Below are 19227 nucleotides of genomic sequence, written 5' to 3' on the forward strand. Positions count from 1 at the left end.
AATCAAGAATGTCTACTATTCAGGTGCATTTTCTTACATTCACTCCTTTCCTCGTTTTAGTTTGGTTTAAACGTAGCAATTAGGGGGATGGGGGGATGTCATACATAATCACAAGACAGACATAGATTTAATTAGGAAGACTTTAAACCTGAATATATCCTTTGAGGCGGGCACCTCACAGATCTTTCTTTCAGATACTATTAACAGTAGTTATATATAATGAGATATAATGAGATGAATTAAAGATTAATTGTAGATATGGGGGTGTTCCCATGCCCCTCCCCTCACCCCATGACTTAAAATGTTTCCAATGAGAAATATAAATCAAATTTATGTTTTGTTTTTTTTTAAAGATTTTATTTATTTATTCAACAGAGAGAGATTACAAGTAGGCAGAGAGGCAGGCAGAGAGAGAGAGGAGGAAGCAGCTCCCCACCGAGCAAGGAGCCTGATATGGGACTTGATCCCAGGACCCTGAGATCATGACCTGAGCTGAAGGCAGCGGCTTAACCCACTGAGCCACCCAGGCGCCCCCAATCCAGTGCTTTTAAAAACTGCTGGATTTACTTTTAACTAAAGACAACATGGCAGTTACGATTTTGAATGAATGACATTCAGAACAGTCCTGTGTCATTGGTAGAGTAATTTAATTTTTAAAAGATTGTACTATTTCTTTTTTATGTTTTTAAAATTGCTTCAGAAACATTGACCTTATTATGTGTGTCTCCCAGTCTGGTCGGCATGGTAATGCTTGTCTGCAGAGTGAGACTGGATTCACACCCTGGGATTACCTAGGTAGGTGGGCAGGGTACAGATCTTCTGTAGTCTCATCTGTGAGCTGGCATGCTAATACCTGACTTCCCAAGGGTGATCGTGAAGATTAAAGGAAATAATTTACATAAAGTGCTAGTGAATGGTAGCTATTATTTCACAATTTCTTCCCTATATCCTTTTTTTTTTTTTTAAGATTTTATTTGAGAGATCATTTATGTGAGCAGAGGGAGGGGCAGAGGGAGAGAGGAACCTCAAGCCGACACCATGCCCAGTGCAGAGTCAGACATGGGGCTGGATCTCACCACCCTGAGATCATGACCTGAGCCAAAATCAAGAGTCAGCAGTATAACAGACTCAGCCACTCGGGTGCCCCCTGTTGGTGGCTTATTACCTAAAATTCTCCCTGTGTGTCACGCCCACCCCAGGGGATGCCTGATGCTGCAGATTGAACTGAACCCTAGGTAAACTCTATTTTTCTCCCATACAGACATTCCTGTAATAAAATCTAATTTATAAATTAGGGACCATAAGAGATTAACAATAAAAATAGAACAATTATAACAATATATTTATTTTATATATTATATCAATTATTAATAATTATTTATAATATAATTATAATTATATATAAATATGATATTTATAATGTATAAATATAATTTATAAATATATAATATATATTATATATAAATATATAACATATATAATATAAATTTATATAATATATAATTATATATAATTAATATAATATTTAATAATATTATATATAATAATTATATATAATTATATATTATAATTAATTATATAATTATAAATAATTATTATATATAATAATATATATATAATTATATTGCACCTGTATTTTGCCTCTGAATACTAGGAGTTGGTTCCTGTGCCTTTGGAAGGTGGTTCCAGTGTCCCATGAGCCTGGCTATTTCTGCTGGTGCAGGATGTAATCCGACCCATAGATTCCATGGTCATGGACTCCCTCCCATTGTCAAGTGGCTCTCTCGTTCTGATGCTATGTTGTATGGGATTCCATACCTATGGACAGGGCCGTCTCTCAGGACAGCAGTCATGGCTTGAAGCTCTACAGAGAGGAAAGACTAGCCAACTAGTTGGCTATCCCCAGGAGGAGCAAACCACTGGCCCTTCCAGGATGGAGGGAGTCCAAAATAGTTGTTTTGCCACCAGCTGGGCTCCCCGAGGATTGGCACCTGGTGCTGACAGGTTAGCCCTTCGGACACAGCCATAGGCATATGGAGCTTGCTAAGTGCTATATTTGTGTTAAGTTAATGTGAAGATTCTCTTTTTTTCTTCCCGCCCTTTACAGAGCTGCTTCCATCTAGCAGGCTCCCCTCTTGCCCTCCAACACCTAGGCTCCCTGCCCTGTGGGTTTGGCTGTAGTCCCAGCAGACCACAAAGGAGGAGGAAAGACTGTCCATCCACCCCTCCAGCCCCCACTTTCCAACTCACAGTGTCCCTTAACCAAAGTCCACAGCTCCTCCCCTACAGACCTTTTTATAGCTCCAAGCATTCACAGGGTCCCCCCAAGAGCTCCTTCTCCTCATCCCTTCAGCAAGAATGGGAATGCTCCCCACTGTTGCTACCCCAGGGGCCTTCTTCAAGCCTCCCCTGTCAGCTTCCCTTCAACTGCCCCACTTTGTGAAGGGTATTTACAGTCAGGCTGTCTGTGGTCCAAGGAGGCCGTCTGTTCCTTCCAGGACCCCAACTAACAAAAACAACATAGAGTATTTTCTTCTGGCCTCCTAAGTGAGCTGCAGACAGCAAACCTATTTTCGCCTTGCCTTAATTCATTTGACAAATATTTACCGAGCATTAGCCATGTGTCAGATCCTGTTACGTTTTTTGAGAAAACAGTGGTCAGCAAGACAAAGGTCTTGCTAACGGAAAGGTAACTTCAAACAGCAATAAGGGGTCTGATCCCTCCAGTAATCCTTTGGAGGGGGGCTGTGGGTGCAGCTACCTTAGGGTGGGGGTCCTGCAAGGTCCTTCGGGGCCGGGGAGATTTGAGAACGACCTGAAGAACTTGCTGTTCAAAGATCTGAGAGCAGAGCATTCCAGATAGTGAGGCAGTAGGCGAGGGCAAGGGCCTAGCGGATCAATGAGCTTGGCTTTTTTTTTTTTAGGTTTTCATTTAAATTAGTTATTAATATACATTTTTATATTAGTTTCAGGTGTACCGTATAAAGATTCAACTTCCCTACATCGCCCGTGTTCATCATGACAACCTCCCCCTTTACTCTCCATCCCCTGTTTCCCCTGTCCCCCCACCCACCTCCCCTCTGGCAACCATCAGTTTGCTCTGTTTCTCAGTTTCTCTCTTTCTCCCCTGTCATCATTTGTGTTATTTCTTAAATTCCATATATGAGTGAAATCATATGGTCTTTTGTCTTTCTCTGACCAACTTATTTCACTCAGCATAATACTCTCTAGCTCCCTCCAAATCATTGCAAATGGCAAGATTTCATTCTTTTTGGTGGCTGAGTAATAGTCCATTGTATAGATATACTACCTCTTCCTTATCCATTCAACAGTCGGGGGACACTTGGGCTGCCTCCATCATTTGGCTATTGTAGATAACACTGCTACAAACATGAGGACAGACAGTAATGTTAACACAGGTGATGGGCAACTAGCCTATGGGTGGGTAGACTTATAATCTGGTGTTGGCCTCTTTTTGAGTAGACAATCTAGTTTGCTTAGCGAGTGCTCTTCAGCCTATTTATTGGGCACACACGGGATTTTAGCATAGCCCCAAGATCTACATGAGCCTCCTTTACCTAAGGAAGGTCATGGCTACGAAGTTGTAGAGGTAGTAAGACGCCAATCACTTCTGTTTTATCCCAGTCTCAGAGGTGGTTTTCCCCCTCTGAATTAAGGGAGTAAGGAGGGACATATCAGCTGGAGGTCCTCAACAGTTTTCAGAGATAACTAATCTAGTGAATAATCCGCAGACACCCAGAGAGCAAGGGGAAGATATAACAGGTCTTTTTCTTAAATGAATGAATGAATGGTTGTGGAATTGCCCAAATCACAAAGTTCCAAGCCAGCAGTGCGTGATTTTCTCAGAGTATTACCAATGATACTGGAAGCATAATAGTGAGACCCATTTTCGGATATGAGTACACTTGCTAGGAATGTGTGACCAGGCAGAGACCCCGCCTGACTTTCAGCCTTTCTTCCCTTTCTTAGATAGACGAAGGGCTTCTTCGTTCTCATTTAGACCTTCCTACCTAAGTCTGCAGCAGGTCCGCGAGATAGCTCAGCTACTTTGTGCCAAGCGGTGCTTCCACAACGGAATGAAGCCTTCACCTGAACAAAAGTTGGAGCTCTTTCCCCCCATGTTTTCCATGCGTGATAGTCTCGATTTTCTCAAACGAAAACCCTCTCTAGGTCAGCGGCGAGGTCTTAACAATTTCTGCTCCCAGCGCCCCATGTCTGGCACCTAATAAACGGTGAGAGCGCTGAGATTCTGCTTGGTGAGATCACAAACCGGACCACGTCTCCAGGCGCGAGTGCGCAGAGATCGCTTTTGGCCACCGAGCGGCGCCAAGACACCATCCAGGCCGGACCCACTAAGTTTTCCACGGGGTTCAAAGTTTTCAACTTAAAAAAAAAAAAAAAAAAAAAAAAAGGTGTCGGAAAGGTTAATTCACAAGTTTAGGGCATTTCCCCCAGGCACAGATGATGCTCCAGCCAGAGGTGGGTTGCAGAAGACGCCGTGTCTTCTCGGCGAGGAGAGGAGAGGACGCACGGTAGTGCTCTCGGGATCGCGGGGCACCCGGGCCTGGGGAGCCGCGGAGGTGCGCGCCCGGCAGCGGGGTGCAGCCCGGCCCCCGGGACAGGGGAGGAGGAGGTCCGCGCCGCGCCAGGGGTCCGCCGGGCGCGCGCGGTGGGTGGGGGCTCGGAGGAGCCGGCTCCCGTCCCTCCCCCGCCCCTCGCCGCGCGGGGCCGGCCGGGCCGCTCCTCCCCTGGGTGGGTCCCGGCTCCTTTTCTGGCAGGGTCTATTTGCATAGAGGAAACTGCCCAAAGTGGCCGCTGTGGAGAGCTGGCGGCGGAGAGGGGGGCGTGCGCCGTGCTCCGCTACTGCCCCGAGGCCAAGCCCCGCGCCGGGTCGACCTCGTGCCTCGGGCTCTCCCTTCTGCGCCCGCGGCTCCCTCGCACCGCCCCCTCGGAGACCCACGCGCGACCCGCGCGCCATGAGCTCGGGCCAGCGCGCCGGCGGCGACGCGCGGAAGGACGGCCCGGCGGGCGGCGGCGTGGGGCTTCCCGCGACGGCAGCCGGGGCCTGGGCGGTGAGCGCTGTGTGCCTGCTGCTCTCCGTGGGCTCTGCGGCCGCCTGCCTGCTGCTGGGCGCCCAGGCGGCCGCTCTGCAGGGCCGGGTGGCGGCGCTCGAGGAGGAGCGGGAGCTGCTGCGGCGCGCGGGGTCGCCGAGCGCCCTGGCCGCCTGGGCCGAGCCGCACCTGGAGCGCCTGCTGCGCGAGGTGAGGGGCGCGGGGCTCGGGGGCGGCCGGGGACAGCGGCTGGGCGCGGGCTGGGCGGCCGTCTCCAGGAGGCGGGGTCGCCCGTCCACCCGGGGCCTGCGCGGCGGCCGGAGGCTGCGGGTGCCGGTGCCCGAGGGGGTCCTGGCGTCTCCGCTCCAGCCGCGGGGTCGCGCGCGATCGCGGGCGCAGCGGCCGCGGGAAACGCAAGCTGGACGGGCGGCTTCGGGAACCAGCCGCGGGGAGGGAGAGGGAGGAGAGTGCCTGCGGGCGTAGAAATCGTGCCAGACCTGGGGTCGAGTCTCCACGGGGGTGCGCGCTCGGACCGGTCGCCTCCCGTCGGCGCTGAGCGCCTGGCCTCGCGGTGTCGGACTAAAGTGCCTGGCTCGTGTGGGAAGTGTCGGGTGGGTGACTCGTCACCGGGAGCCTGGCAGCCACTGTTCCCCGTGCTGGTGTACCTGGAGAAGAGCGGGCTCCCGAGCAGGCCGGCGGCCACGGCGGAGGGAAGCCTCGGCGGGGCCCTTAGAGGGTTCTAGCCAGCCCCACCTTCCCTGCCCACCTCCCCCGGGAAAGGGTTCCGAGCCCCTCCATCCTAGAGATGCTGTGTTCTGAAGCTCTTAGAGCTGAGTGCCCACCCAGTGCCAACGAAACCTGGTAGAATGAGGGGAAGAAAAACAACAACAACAACAACAACACGATTCTGGCTTCCAAACGGTGCAGATGTATCTGAATTTTCTTGCGCTTGTTGGAAGTGTCATAGGGGACGCTGTGACAGGAGTCCTAAGATTGCTTGCCGTGTGTCTTCAAAGCAGACGCCACGCTTAGAACCTCAAACCCCTCATCCATCCATCATGTTCGTGAAAACCTCCACGTTTTGTGCAGCAGTGCCCCTCCCCAGAGAACCGAGACAGGCGGGTGGACTGGCCAGGGGGTCTCCTGGTTGTGCTCACCTCCCTTGCCTGAGCCACCCCCTTCCTCCTGGGAAAAGCAGATCCCCAGTACACTGCCTAGGGGCGCACCCTCAGTTGTAGTGGGGGGAAAGCCCTAGGGTTTCAAGATAGGGGAGAGAAAGATAGGCCTGGCCTGTTACTGGCCATTCCCCTCAACTGTGCGAGCTGTGATCTTTACTCATGTGTATCCATGGTTGAGTGCATTTGGGATTTGGGGGGGGAGAAGATTGCACCACACCTCTGGTCCCAGGTACTTGTTTCTTAGGAGTTTAATGAAGCCAGTGTTACCTCTCTTCCAGCAGCATGCTCTGGGGGCAGAATTGCTGGTTCTTGGGTCGATTTCCTTCTTTTCGTCTTGAAAGTGCCCCCAGACTTCGGAAGTCTCCCCGGAGTCCCACTGGTGACTGGTGCTGAGGCTTCTATAATTGCAGGCCATTATCTTTTTTGGCAAGTCCCTAGAGATCAGGGTGTTGAGTTGATTTATGGAGGCCCAGGAACATTTCTATCTGTTAGTGCAATAACCAGAGCCGTTCTTTCCAAGAGGAGACCCCTCTTAGTAAAAATAAACCGCAAGCCCAGACTGAGTCCATCAGAAATCCCGGTAAAACCTTTTTACAAGGAACCTGCAAATTGTGTCCAGGTTAATGGTGGTGGGAACGGGGCTGATGTCTTGGCAAAGGAACCACTGCTGAAAAGGGTGGCTTCCCCAAGCCCTGGATCTTGAGGATTAAGGATCAGAGGGGAGAGACTGCAGGGGCTTCATTCTTGTCCCCCTCCGGCGGCACTGATACCACCTGGGTGAGACTTCATGTCTCTCCGTCTCTGTCCCAGTCTCTCTGCTCTCCGTTAGAAAGGCAAAGGGCAAATTTCACATCCAGGGATTTTTACTTGAAATTCATCCCGCAGGGCATCCCGCAGGCTAGCGTGAGCTCAGGACTTTCCGTGGGCAGGCTGTATTCCTAGGTAACTAAACTTGGCTTAGTTGGGTTTAGTTAGTTGAAGAGCGGAAGCGTGTGGTGCACAGATTGGAGGATGGAGAATCAGAGATGCCACGGTTCAGTGCACTTGGAGTTGAGCTTCTGGCGATTTGGGGACCCCGTGAGAAGGCATCTCTCTCCCAGGGCACCAGTCTGTTCCTGCAACAAGCTGTTCTACACCAGTGTCACTGGATGGGGCATGTAAGCCCCCTGGCACAGATGAGGCCAGGGGGAAGGGGGTGTGTGTGTAGGAGGCGTGGGACTCGAACCCAGGACCCTGAGATCATGACCTGAGCCAAAGACAGTGCTTAACCGACTGAGCCACCCAGGTGCCCCGGTAATTGACTTTAAATAGATGTAAAGACACTTTTCTTGAACGGTTATATAGGAAGGACAAATTAATACTGAGCTGAAAATCTCTGAAGGGAAGAACATTTGAACTTGAACATGGCTTTCAGTTCCGATTTGTTTCCAGCGAAGCCTCTTTGGAGTCTGTTGCTGAAGTAGTTATGCCTGCAGCTTGTCCTTTATCAAAAAGCTTGTTTTCAGAGTTTCAGAGGCAGAAACCACATCCAAACTGAGGAAGAGAAATCCTTGCCAACCACACACAACTTTAATGTCAGGAAAAAAAAATTACAAAAATAAGCCAACAAAAGCCACTGTTAATAGGGGACCCGATGTCTTTGTTCCCTTGGGAACAGAACTATGACATAACTTTTTTGAGGGAATGGCTGATGTGCCTGATAATGTAGATAGACAAGCTACAAAAAAGGAATATTCATGCTAACTGGGGACTATTAAAGACCCTTCCCATGATCCAAAAATGAAAGAAACGGTTTGTGGAATATAAAAAAAATCATTAACGATAATATCTTCCTTATGACCCCAAAATATAAATGCACAGCAGGCATCTGATGTTATGTTTTTAAAGTGCCTTAAATAGGTTCCCGGAGTAATCACCCCCCCCCCACTCGTTACACCTATAATTACAGTATTACACCAGCTTAAATTTTAGAGTAAATAAAATAGCTTTCATACTCCAGTAACAAATTTAATGCAAGGATTAAAGAAATATTTAGCCGTATTCAGAGGAGAGCATTTCCAGCTTACAATGGATTTATTGTTGGCTCTTGGTCTTCCATTGTCCAGACCAATCAGTTTGAAAACAAGAATTTCCGCCCCTACCATCGACTACTATATGTATTGGTTAAATTACCGTAAAACCCAGAATCACATGCAGCTTTTTCGTCCTCTGCGGCGGCCTGCCACTTGTCAGGACCACTCTACGGTGAACGCATTAATAAAGAACCAGATTTTGAATCCCACTGGCACAGCAGGAGACGGGAGGGTCAGTCGTAGCCACATTTGTTTCCTTGACATTTCCTGGCTCCCAGACCAAAAAGTTCTTTTCCGGTGACTTCCTGGCATGCTCATTTTCTCCCTTTGCTCTTTCCTTCTCCGTGTGTGTGTGTGTGTGTGTGTGTGTGTGTGTGTGTGTGTGTGTGTGTTTGGGGTGGGGAGGAGCCATTTGGGAGAGTTTATAAAGTAGCAACATGTTTAGGAAAAGGTGAAAGATTTATGCTATCTGAAGAGAAACCAGAGAACTAAAACATAGCGGTGTCTGGATGGCTCAGTCCACTGAGCGTCTGCCTCGTGGTTTCGGCTCAGTTCCTGATCTCGGGGTCATGAGATCGGGCCGCACATTGGTCTCCACGCTGAGCACAGAGTCGGCTCATCCCTCTCCCCCTGTGCTCCCCCATCCCCACTCATCTTCTCTTTTCTCTCTCAAATAAATGAACCTTAAAAAATAGCATGTTTAGAATGAGCCAACGCCAACAGTCAGGGTATTTCTTTCACAAATGTATTTTGGAAATGTTTGGATCGGATTTTTACATACCGGTTTCGAAGGTTTGAGGCATGGCTCCGGAGCTTGGATAGTCCAAAAACTGAATGAATTTATCCCAGCTTGTAGAGGGCTTGGGTTCTACCATTTACGAGGTGGGTCAACTTCCTGAGCCGCCCCTTCCTCTTTCCTAAGGGGCAGCTCAGAACTACCTATGCGGGGACAAGCAAATACAATAATACAGAGGAAGGTGTTGGTCCCTAAGTGCGCTTTTGATGGTGAATAGCAGAGTGGCTGAGCGTGGTGCCTCCCACAATACAGTCGTTGCATCATCTTGCATGACTGCTGGAGCCTGGAAGTTAGTCGAGGGTTCTGAGTTAGTTCAGTGATTCCACCACCAGTGGGGGCCCAATCCGTGTCTGCCGTTCCCTCGGCTTTTCCTCATGGTTCGAAGATGGCTGCTGCAGCTCCGAGCTCACATCTTCTCACAAGAGTAACTGAGGTAGAAGGGAGAGGGGCAGGGAAAAAAGTTCTCTTGTCAATAGGCTTTCTCTTTTGTTTGAGTTGGGGAAGGGGGGAGGTTCCCAGCACCTCTCAAAAGACTCCCCGTATGGCCACTGACCAGAGCCAGTGCCCATGATTGCCATCATCCTGTCACTGGCAAGGGTAATGGGGTTGCCACAGGAGGCTTGGACAGATCTTGATTCCTCCCCCAAGGCTGGGCACATTGCCACTGGAAGAGAATGGGGGCTTTGTTAGGAAGGAGGACTGGGAATGTTTTGGGGAGCAACCAACCCAGTAAGGTAGGTGCTGTAGAAGGTGACCCCAGAAAAGGATGGGGGTGTGCGGGGGTGGGGGGAGGTGGTCATCCACTGGCTTACCACCATTTTCATACCCACAGTCCCTTTGGGAACACTCCTCAGCCACAAGATTTCTGTTTCCTGTGGGGTCCTGTCTCCAGCTCTGCCCCCAGCCAGAGTCAAGGGCAAGGTTGGTATGTTTGGGGATTCTCTCTGGCACAGCCCCATTTTTGGCAGTTCATGGTCTGTAACCTTTCAGTGGGTGCTGTTCTAACCCCACAGTGACTGGGTGAATGGGAACACCTGTATCACCCAGCAGCAGGGAGAGGAGGCTGGTGAGGCTGGAGGAGCTGGCTTGACCACAAGGACAAGGAGATCGCTGCACTCAGACTCATACCTGTACCTGTTAGATGTGGGCAAAGACAGCCCTGCTCTTCGTCTTCCCTGACCCCCAGCCGTGGGTGTCCATGGCATTTCTCAGGAGCCCGATGTCACCATGGCCCCCGGATTCCCTTCCAGAATTTGCTCAGTTACAGCCGTGGTCCCCTTAGCTTGATGTCCCCTTTCCCTTCAGGAGCCTAATCTCCATTAGATTCAGCCTTTCTACACGTCCCTGGACTCTTGCACATTCAAACAGCAATGTGACCGGACCCCCACTCAGACTGGCTTAAATTAGAAAGGGAATTTGTCAGGGCACCTGGGTGGCTCGGTCGACAAAGTGTTGGACTCTGAATCTCAGCTCAGATCTTGATCGCAGGGTTGTGAGTTCAAGCCCTGCAGAGGGCTCCCTGTTGGGTGTGGAGCCTATTTCTTAAATAAAAAAAAAAGAAGAAGAAAATATAAAGGAAAAAGGGACTTCATCTGCTAGGAGGTTGCCACAGCTTTGCCTGGCACCGTGTGTCTTGGCGATTTTGTGGGATTGCTTGGAAGAGGAAGTGGTCTGGACAGGGGGATCAGAGGTCACCGTCTCAGACTGAGCTACTCTGACAAAATGGCATAGCCATTTGTTTTGAAAACAAATGTTTATTTCTCATAGTTCTGGAGGCTGGAAGTACAAGATCAAGGTGCTAGCAGATTTCGGGGTCTGGTGAGTCTGTGCCCCTCCCTGGCCACGCCCACTGCCTCGTCCACAGAAGGCCGGCTTCATTGCGTCCTCACGTGGTAGAAGATTCCCTGAGGTCTTTTTAATAATCCATTAATGCCATCATGAGGCTCCTCCCTCGTGTCGTCATCACGTCCCAAAGGTCCCACCTGCTAGTACCATCACACTGAACATTAGGTTTCAACACAGGGCGGAGCTCTGCGCACTAGAACCCCTGCCCTTCAGCTTCAGGGCCCTACAGGGTTTTGATGCAATCCTACACCTTCAGAGACGCCGTCTTCTCTTCCAGATTTCTCCCCGTTTCTCCTTTCCCACTAATTAATTCTCTCCCCCCACCATGAGGCTTTGGGAAGTGTTGCAAGGAAATAGCGTCCTTCCAAACCTGCTCTTTGCAAGACAGGTGTAGACCCTTCCGTCTTTGCCCCTTGCTGCGCGCCCACCGACTGTCCAGCTGCCCCTACTGCTGAACTGTGGCCACCTCCATATCCAGGATGTTAGACCCAGTGTTGGCCAACAGCCTGCCATTTTGGCTACCCTTCCCTTTCCTCCTTTCCTTTAAAACAACAACAACAACAAACCTGAAGTGTATGTTGCTTTCACATGATTGTTATTGATAACCCCACCAGCCTAAAACAAGGACTATTTAACATTTTGCATCATCCCATCCAGTCCCCAATCCTGGGACAGAGTTACACCTACCCAGTGCTAACCCCAGAGCTAACCATGGATATCTTGCTTGTGTGCATTCCGACCTTATGTCAAAAACATTTTTCCAGGGCGCCTGGGTGGCTCAGTTGGTTGGACGACTGCTTTCAGCTCAGGTCATGATCCTGGAGTCCCGGGATCGAGTCCCGCATCGGGCTCCCAGCTCCATGGGGAGTCTGCTTCTCCCTCTGACCTTCTCCTTGCTCATGCTCTCTCTCACTGTCTCTCTCTCAAATAAATAAATAAAATCTTTAAAAAAACAAAAACATTTTTCCAGGTGCTACCTAACCTTTATGGCCATGTTTCACAAATGCATCTGATCCTACCAGTGGAATCTGCGTCTTTTGGTCCTTGAAGAATCTAGGCCTCCTCGTTGTTGTCGGCACCAAAAATGGCCAGTGGCTTCCCCGGGCAAGTGTCTTCCTCCTGTTATTCTCTAGGATGTAAGTTAATTGCCTAAAAAGGAATGCTTTGGGGCTTCATTTTTTGTTTCGTAAATTTTAGAATATCCTGGTTTGCTTGGTTTACCCCGGCCAGGCTTGGTTATCCACCTGTGGTATTCCCAGACTCTACCCTCGTGAGGTCAGGGTTTATGACGGGGAGCGTGGATCCTTTCTGTCTTTTGGTTGGATTTTGAATTTCCTTTGGATTTTTTGTTGTTGTCGAAAGCGAAGGGCAATTAATAAGAAAGCCTTAAAACGAGATCTAGAAAAACCGACCACCCAGCTCTGAATTAGGCCGCCGTTTAGGTTTGGGGGCAACCCTTTTCCGGAGTAGCTTTTTGGGAAGTGCCGGGCCTTGCCACCCACTGTGTGCCCCGTGACTTGTTCCAGACTCTGTGAGCAAGTGTAATTTGCCTCTGGGAGTGCCCTCTGGAGGCCACACACGACCTCCGACTCCTTCCTCATTCTGTTGTCCCCACGTGTAGGGTCAGGATTCATCTTTAATTGTTGACACAGGTCCTCAGAAAACATCCCGGAAACAGATTTCAGGACAGAGAATCCTTGGGAGAAGAAAAAAAATGCATTGGCAGATGTAGTTTTCAAGGAAGGCCTGTCCCTATGCTCCGGGTGTCCAAGGATGGCTGCAGGGCAGAGACTGAGGGCCTCTCTCGGTACACATCTGGGCAAAGGGGTTTGCGTGGACTTTGCGGCCCCACCCCAGTCTCCCACCCCACCCCCCAGTCTCCCAGCAGGTGGGCTGCACCTTTGCTGCGGGGACAGTGACTGGCCCTAGGTGGGAGCGATTGTCTGAACCTGTGACCTGACTCCTGGTCCTGAGCACTTTCCCTCAGCCTCAGGATAGACTCTCCCGGGAAGCCATCATCATGCAGGGTGCAGTAGCAGCCTTTTCTGCCAGTGTGGGCATCCTCCACAGAGGGCAGACGTGTAGGGGGCGGGGAGCGCTTGCCCTTTAAGCAGACCTGAGTTCATAACCCAGCTCTGCCATTCCCTGCCGAGTCACTTGGGATCAATGACTGCTTTTCCAAACCTCTGTTTTGCCCATCTGTTCTTTTTTTAAATATTTTTAAATATTTTATTTATTTCTTTGAGAGAGGGAGGGGAACAAGTAGACTCTGCACTGAGCACAGAGCTTGACACAGGGCTCCATCCCAGGACCCCGAGATCAGGACCTGAGCCGAAACCAAGAATCAGATGCTCCTCGACTGAGCACCGGCTCCCCACCCCACCAGGTGCCCTTGCCCGGCTGTTAAATGGGGTTTATAATACTTGCCTCATGAGGTTTCTGTGGGGTTTAAACAAGCTGATATGCCCGAAGTGCCCCAGACGTCGCACATGGCCCGTGCATGGCTGTTCCTGGCGGAAGGCTTCTTTTGCCTGGATCCAGAAGGCGCATGCATGTCTGCCTGCCAGTTGGAGAGGAACCCCCATGGTCCCTTTAACACTGGGATTCCGCCAGCCTCCGGAGGCCACACAGAAATGGAAAAGGTATTAACCCAGGTCTGGTGTCTGCGTCAGTGACGGGAAGCGGACTGCTTGGTCACCGAGGAAAACCAGGCAACGAATTGGCTTCCTAAGTCCATCTTTTTCCTCCCCGGTTTCTCATTTAAGTGGAATGAAATTTTTCGTTTAAACACACACACACACACACACACACACACACACACGTGTGCGCACACATTCATGTTTATGACCAAAATAAAAACCCAATTATTCATGAAAATTATTAGATGGATTTTTCATTGCAAAAGGGCATCCAAACACCTAATAAATTCACTTTAAATAATAAGTCTGTTCCCGTGGTTACGCAACATGGCACAAACACCCCCCAAATGCTCATGATTAACCTGATGGATTAGAGGCCTCACACACATCTGCTTCAAGTCACATCAGTAAATGAGAAAATCTTTATTTTTTTGATGTAGCCGCAAAATCGGGGTGGGGGGAGTAAGTGCTTTCAAAATGGGTAGTTTCAGCTTCTAAAATGGACTTTGCCTCCAACTTTGCGTTGTGAAACAAGTCATAAAGCAATTACAGTGATTTCTGGGGTTTTGAGGAGACAGTTTAAATAAAACCTATCCAGCTTTGGGCCTCCCAGGAGAATCTTCACACACGCAGAAACGCAGTCTGTCCATTGATGTAACGGTGCTCTTTCCGTTGCTGTTCACAGCGTCTTTTCAGCCCTATGGTGTCCTGCAGTAAAATGAAGGGCAAGTTCATGTGGCCATTGGACTGGGGTGTATGGCCTGTGTGTGAGGGTGAGCTGCTGTGAGGTCTGGAGGGCATGAGAGTGTGTGTAGCTGGTGCGTATGCACATGAGAGCAAGTGTGCATGTGTATGAGTGTGTGTGCACGCATGTGAGTGTGCACATAGATATGCATGAATGTGCGTGTGTGTGCACAGAGATGCATGAATCAGTGCATGTGTGTTCATGCACATGAGCGTGCACATAGAGATGCATGAATGAGTGTGCATGTGAGTGTGCACAAGTGTGAGCGTGTGCATATAGATGTGTGTGAGTGTGTGCACGCACATGAGTGTGCATAGAGATGCACGAATGAGTGCATGCGTGTGCACGCACGTGAACGTGTGCATATAGATGTGTGTGCACACGTGGGTGTGTGCATACTCATGAATGAGTGTGCACGTGTGTGAGTGTGCACGCACACCATGCAGAGATACATAAATGAGTGGGCATGCATGCGAGTGTGCATGTACGTGAGTGTGTGCAGAGATATATGCATGAGTTTGCCTGTGTGTGAGTGTGTGCATATAGATGCATGTATGCGTGTGGAGTGAGTGTGCATACAGATGCATGTGAGTGTGCACAAAGTGGATGCACACATAGATGCATGCATGTGAGTGCGTGTGCTTGCGTGCATGTGGGCGTGCACATGGGCATGTCTGTGCAGGTATGTGCCACAGAGCTTGTTCCACTTGGGTCCTCCTGAAAGCGAGTTCCACTGGGCCCTCTGAGCTCCTATCCTGGGTGGCAGAGCAGCGATATGTGGGTCTGGGTCTGCCTCCAGCCGCCTGCAGTGGCTGGGGACCCAAGCTCCTACTTCCTCCTCTGCAAAGAAGGTGACTGTGTCTGCTTTGCTCTGTTTCCCTGAGGATGAAGTGACACTCACTTCCCAGGACGATGAGTGAGCCCTCAAGTCGCTCCCTGCCCCCCCCCCCCATAGCAGGCCTCACACCTAGGGCTTCTAATGGGGTGAACTGGAGAGAGAAAGATGCCTCATCCCAGGCAGGTGGTCCTGGGACAATTCCTTCCTGGGCTTTCTCCTAGCCCCTTCTTTAGCACCTGGCCCTTCTGGAAATGCTGGGTCTCTCTGGCAGACCCAGCTGCCCTGCATCCTTCTTGTTCATCTTCCCAAATAGCCTCAATGTCCCCTTACTCCCCATTTTCCCTCAGTGCCTCCCATGGCCTCTGGGCCCTCGCTCGGCTCCCAGACCAGGCGTCCGTGTCCTTTTAGCCTCCCCACCATGTCCCCAGCCATCTGTCCCCATAGCAGGTGGGTAGGATATTGGGGAGACCCCATCTGTCTTCATCTGCTCAGGCAGCCTTAAGGGAATACCACAGTCAGGGGGCCTTAAACAACAGAAGTAGAGTCTGGAAGCCGGAGGTCGGGGTGTTGGCTGGGTGGGTTTCCACGGAGGCCTCTCCTTGGCTTGCATCTGAGCTTGTCCTCTGTCCTGGTCTTCCTTCTGTGTGTCTGTGCCCTAATCTCCTCTTCTAGAAGGACATCAGCCACACCTCAGTTGACCTCCTTTTCACATAATCACTTCTTTAAAAGGCCAGTTCTCCAAATACAGTCACACTCTGAGGGACGGGGCTTAGCACCTCAACATATGGACTCTGGGGGACCGCGAGGCAGCCTGAGATGCGGTGGAGTCAGATAACTGGCCGGGAGAAACCGCAGGCGTTCCCCGTGGATGCGACCAAGAGGCCGGGCTCAGGGGAAGCAGGCCACCTCGGTGTCGGCATTGGGACGGGCCTGGCTTGGGCTTGGTGACCGCGGTGGTGGGAGAAGCCGGGCTGGGGTGTGAGATGGCTTTGGAGGCCCTGCCCCGGGGGTGGGGGGAAGCCTGAGGGCTCCCTCAGCCTCTAGAAAGCCATAGTGGAGACTGTCCACTCCCCACCCAGGGCCGCGGATAGTTATTTAGTTCCATCAGCCTGGTGCGGTGAATCTTTGAAAGTGGATTCTGACAGGAAGGGATGTGTGTCTTGGAAAAATCGTAACTGGGAACATGAGGGGCACTCAGTCAGTTGGGCGTCTGCCTCGGCTCAGGTCAGGATCCCAGGGTCCTGGGATGGAGTCCCTCATTGGGCTCCCTGCTCAGTGGGGAGTCTGCTTCTTCTGCCTGCTGCTCCCCCTGCTGGTGCTTGGGCTCTTGCTGTCTCCGACAAAATCTTCAATAAAGAAATGGGAACACGAATTAAGGATTGCTGAAGAATTGCATCTTGTTTGCCCACTGAACATTTCTTTTTTTTTTTTTTCCAATTTATTTATTTTCAGAAAAACAGTATTCAACCCACTGAACGTTTCAAATCATGCCACCGTGTTTCAGGACTGAGCAGGGATGTCTAAGGAAATGGGTGCCGTGTGGTTGGGAAGTCGCTCAGCTTGCCAGTGGGACTCACTGATGAAACCCCACGTTCCTTAGAGAAGCATCTCTAAACTTCTGCCAAACACTGGGGTTGGGCTAGGTGCTCTTGCCAGCTGTCTTCCCTTGACTCTGCCGGGGTTTACCTTGCACCAAGGTGGAACCCCCAAACCCAGTGGGGTAAAGTGATGCCTTCTGACCCCAGGACACCTGCTCCCCTACCCCAGGGCAGGGGGATGGTGGTGGTGCCAAGCCTGTGGGAGCCAGGGACAAAGTGTTTTGTTTTTATCATTTATCATTTTTTAAGGTATATTTGACATATAATGAACTCCAGATATTTTCAAATTACGATTTGAGACCTTGTGGCCATATGTGTGCAGATGTGAACCCCTCTCTGCAGTTAAGGTAGAGAACATCTGCACCACCCTCAAAAGCATTGCCTGCCCACCTTGAACTCTGTCCCTTCCCACCTGCCACCCAGGTGTGGCTGATTTCTTTCACTCTTGATTCCATCTTTTTTCTTTTAAAGGAAAAAAAAAAAAATATATATATATATATATATAAAGAATTATACAGAATTATGCTTTTTTTTTCAAGGGGTAGGTTGTCTGGTTTCCTTCACTCAGTATAATTATTAAGAGGTGTGTTAATATTTTTGCATATATTATTAGTTCATTCTTTTTCCTTACCCCTGCTTACCAAGTGCTATTTCATTATACAGAGAGGCTGTCCTTTGTGTATCCCCTCAGTGGAGATTTGGGTTGTTTCCAGTTTGGGGTGTTTACAAATAAAGCTACTGTTAACATTTGTGTCCAAGTCTTTGTGTGGACACATGCTTCCATGTCTCTTGGTTATAATGACCTTGGAATGAAATGGTTGATCGTCTGACAGGTGTATGATGGGCTTTACAAGAAGCTGCCTAGCTGTTGGGCAAAGCCATTGTATCATTTTACATTCCCACCAGCAGCATAAATAGAACAAGAGTTCTATCTATCCACGTAATGCATCCTTTTCCTTCTGGCTGCTTTTAACATTTTCCCTTGATCACTGGTTTGAAGGAATTGCCTTGGTGTGATTTTTGTCATGTTTATGGCGTTTGAGTTTCCCTGAGATTCTTGGATCTTAAGATCCAAGGGTTTATACTTTTCATCAAACTTTGAACAATGTTCTGGCCCTCACTGCTTCAAATATTTTTTGCTGTTCTTTCTCTCTATCTCCCCCTCAATTTGGGGACTCTGCTTATCTGTGCACTTGAAGACCCAAAGTTCAGGGATGCCCTTCTTTTTTTTTTTTTTTTCTTCATTTTTTTTCCTCTCTGTGTTCATTTTGGATAGTTTTTGCTGCTGTCTTCAGGTTCACTAATCTTCTCTTCTGCGATGTCTAATCCTGCCATCAATCCCCTCTGTCCTGTTTTCTCACTCTAGAATCTCAATGTAGGTATTAAAATCTTTGACACCTCTGCTGAACTCCCTGAATGTGTGCCTTGTGGTCACAAGCCTTGTTTTACAGTCTACAGGGACTAATTCTAATGTGAGAGTTGTGGGTCTGTTTCAGCTCACTGATTTTTCTGCTCATTATGAGGGCTGTTTTCCTGCTGGTAATTCCTTCCTTCCTTCCTTTCTTTCTAAGATTTTATTTCTTTATTTGACACAGAGAGAAAGAGAGCACAAGCAGGGGGAGCAACAGAAAGAGAGGGAGAAGCAGGCTCCCCTCTGAGCAGGGAGCCCAATGAGGGGCTTGGTCCCAGGACCCTGAGATCATGACCTGAGCTGAAGGCAGTTGCTTAACCAACTGAGCCACCTAGATGTCCCCTCACCCCACTGGTAATTTCTTATCAGACGCCGGATGTTACGAATTTTACCTCATTGGGTGTTGAATATTTTTGTATTTTCTTTTTTTTTTTTAAGATTTTATTTATTTATTTGACAAAGAGAGACCGCGAGAGAGGGAACACAAGCAGGGGGAGTGGGAGAGGGAGAAGCAGGCCTCCTGCTGAGCAGGGAGCCTGATGGGGGTCTTGATCGCACGACCTGGGATATGAACTGAGCTGAAGGCAGATGCTTAACAACTGAGCTACCCAGGCGCCCCTGATATTTTTGTATTTCTGTAAATTTTTGTGGGCTCATTGGTTTACAGTTTGGAAATAGATCCTTTGGGTCCTGATTTTAGGATCCATTAGCTGGGACCAGAGCCATGTGTAGCCTAGGACTGATTACTCCCTATCTCAGGGGCAAGACCCTTCTTGGTGCTCTACTCTGATTTGTGACTGTGAATGACTGGCTGGGGGAATGGGCACCCTTCCTAGTCTGTGTAAGAGCTAGGTGCTGTTCCCTGTGTTCTTTTGGGTGGTTCTCCCCCTGGCCTCAAATCATTGCCTCCTGCATATACTGATAAGGGCCCCAGGGAACATCTGTGAAAAACCCTCCCAGATCTCTGGTTCTCTTGGGTCTTCTGCTCTGCAGCTCCAACTGTCTGGCATCCCTGGACTCCTAGGTCCATCTC

At 49.7% G+C, this 19227-nt stretch overlaps 1 protein-coding gene across 4 annotated transcripts in view; it reads left to right on the forward strand.

Annotated features, from left to right (window-relative positions):
- Window positions 1-4932: 4932 nt before the first annotated feature.
- Window positions 4933-19227, forward strand: part of COL23A1 (collagen type XXIII alpha 1 chain) — a 318044-nt gene continuing 303749 nt past the window's right edge. For all 4 annotated transcript variants that reach the window (XM_044262799.1, XM_044262818.1, XM_044262826.1 and 1 more), the window contains exon 1: window positions 4933-5282. In XM_044262799.1, the coding sequence (XP_044118734.1) occupies window positions 4998-5282 (285 nt within the window). In that variant the 5' untranslated portion in view covers window positions 4933-4997. The remainder of the gene's footprint in view (window positions 5283-19227) is intronic.

This window comes from Neovison vison, chromosome 1, assembly GCF_020171115.1.
Source record: "Neovison vison isolate M4711 chromosome 1, ASM_NN_V1, whole genome shotgun sequence".
Taxonomy (NCBI): Eukaryota; Metazoa; Chordata; class Mammalia; order Carnivora; family Mustelidae; genus Neogale; species Neogale vison.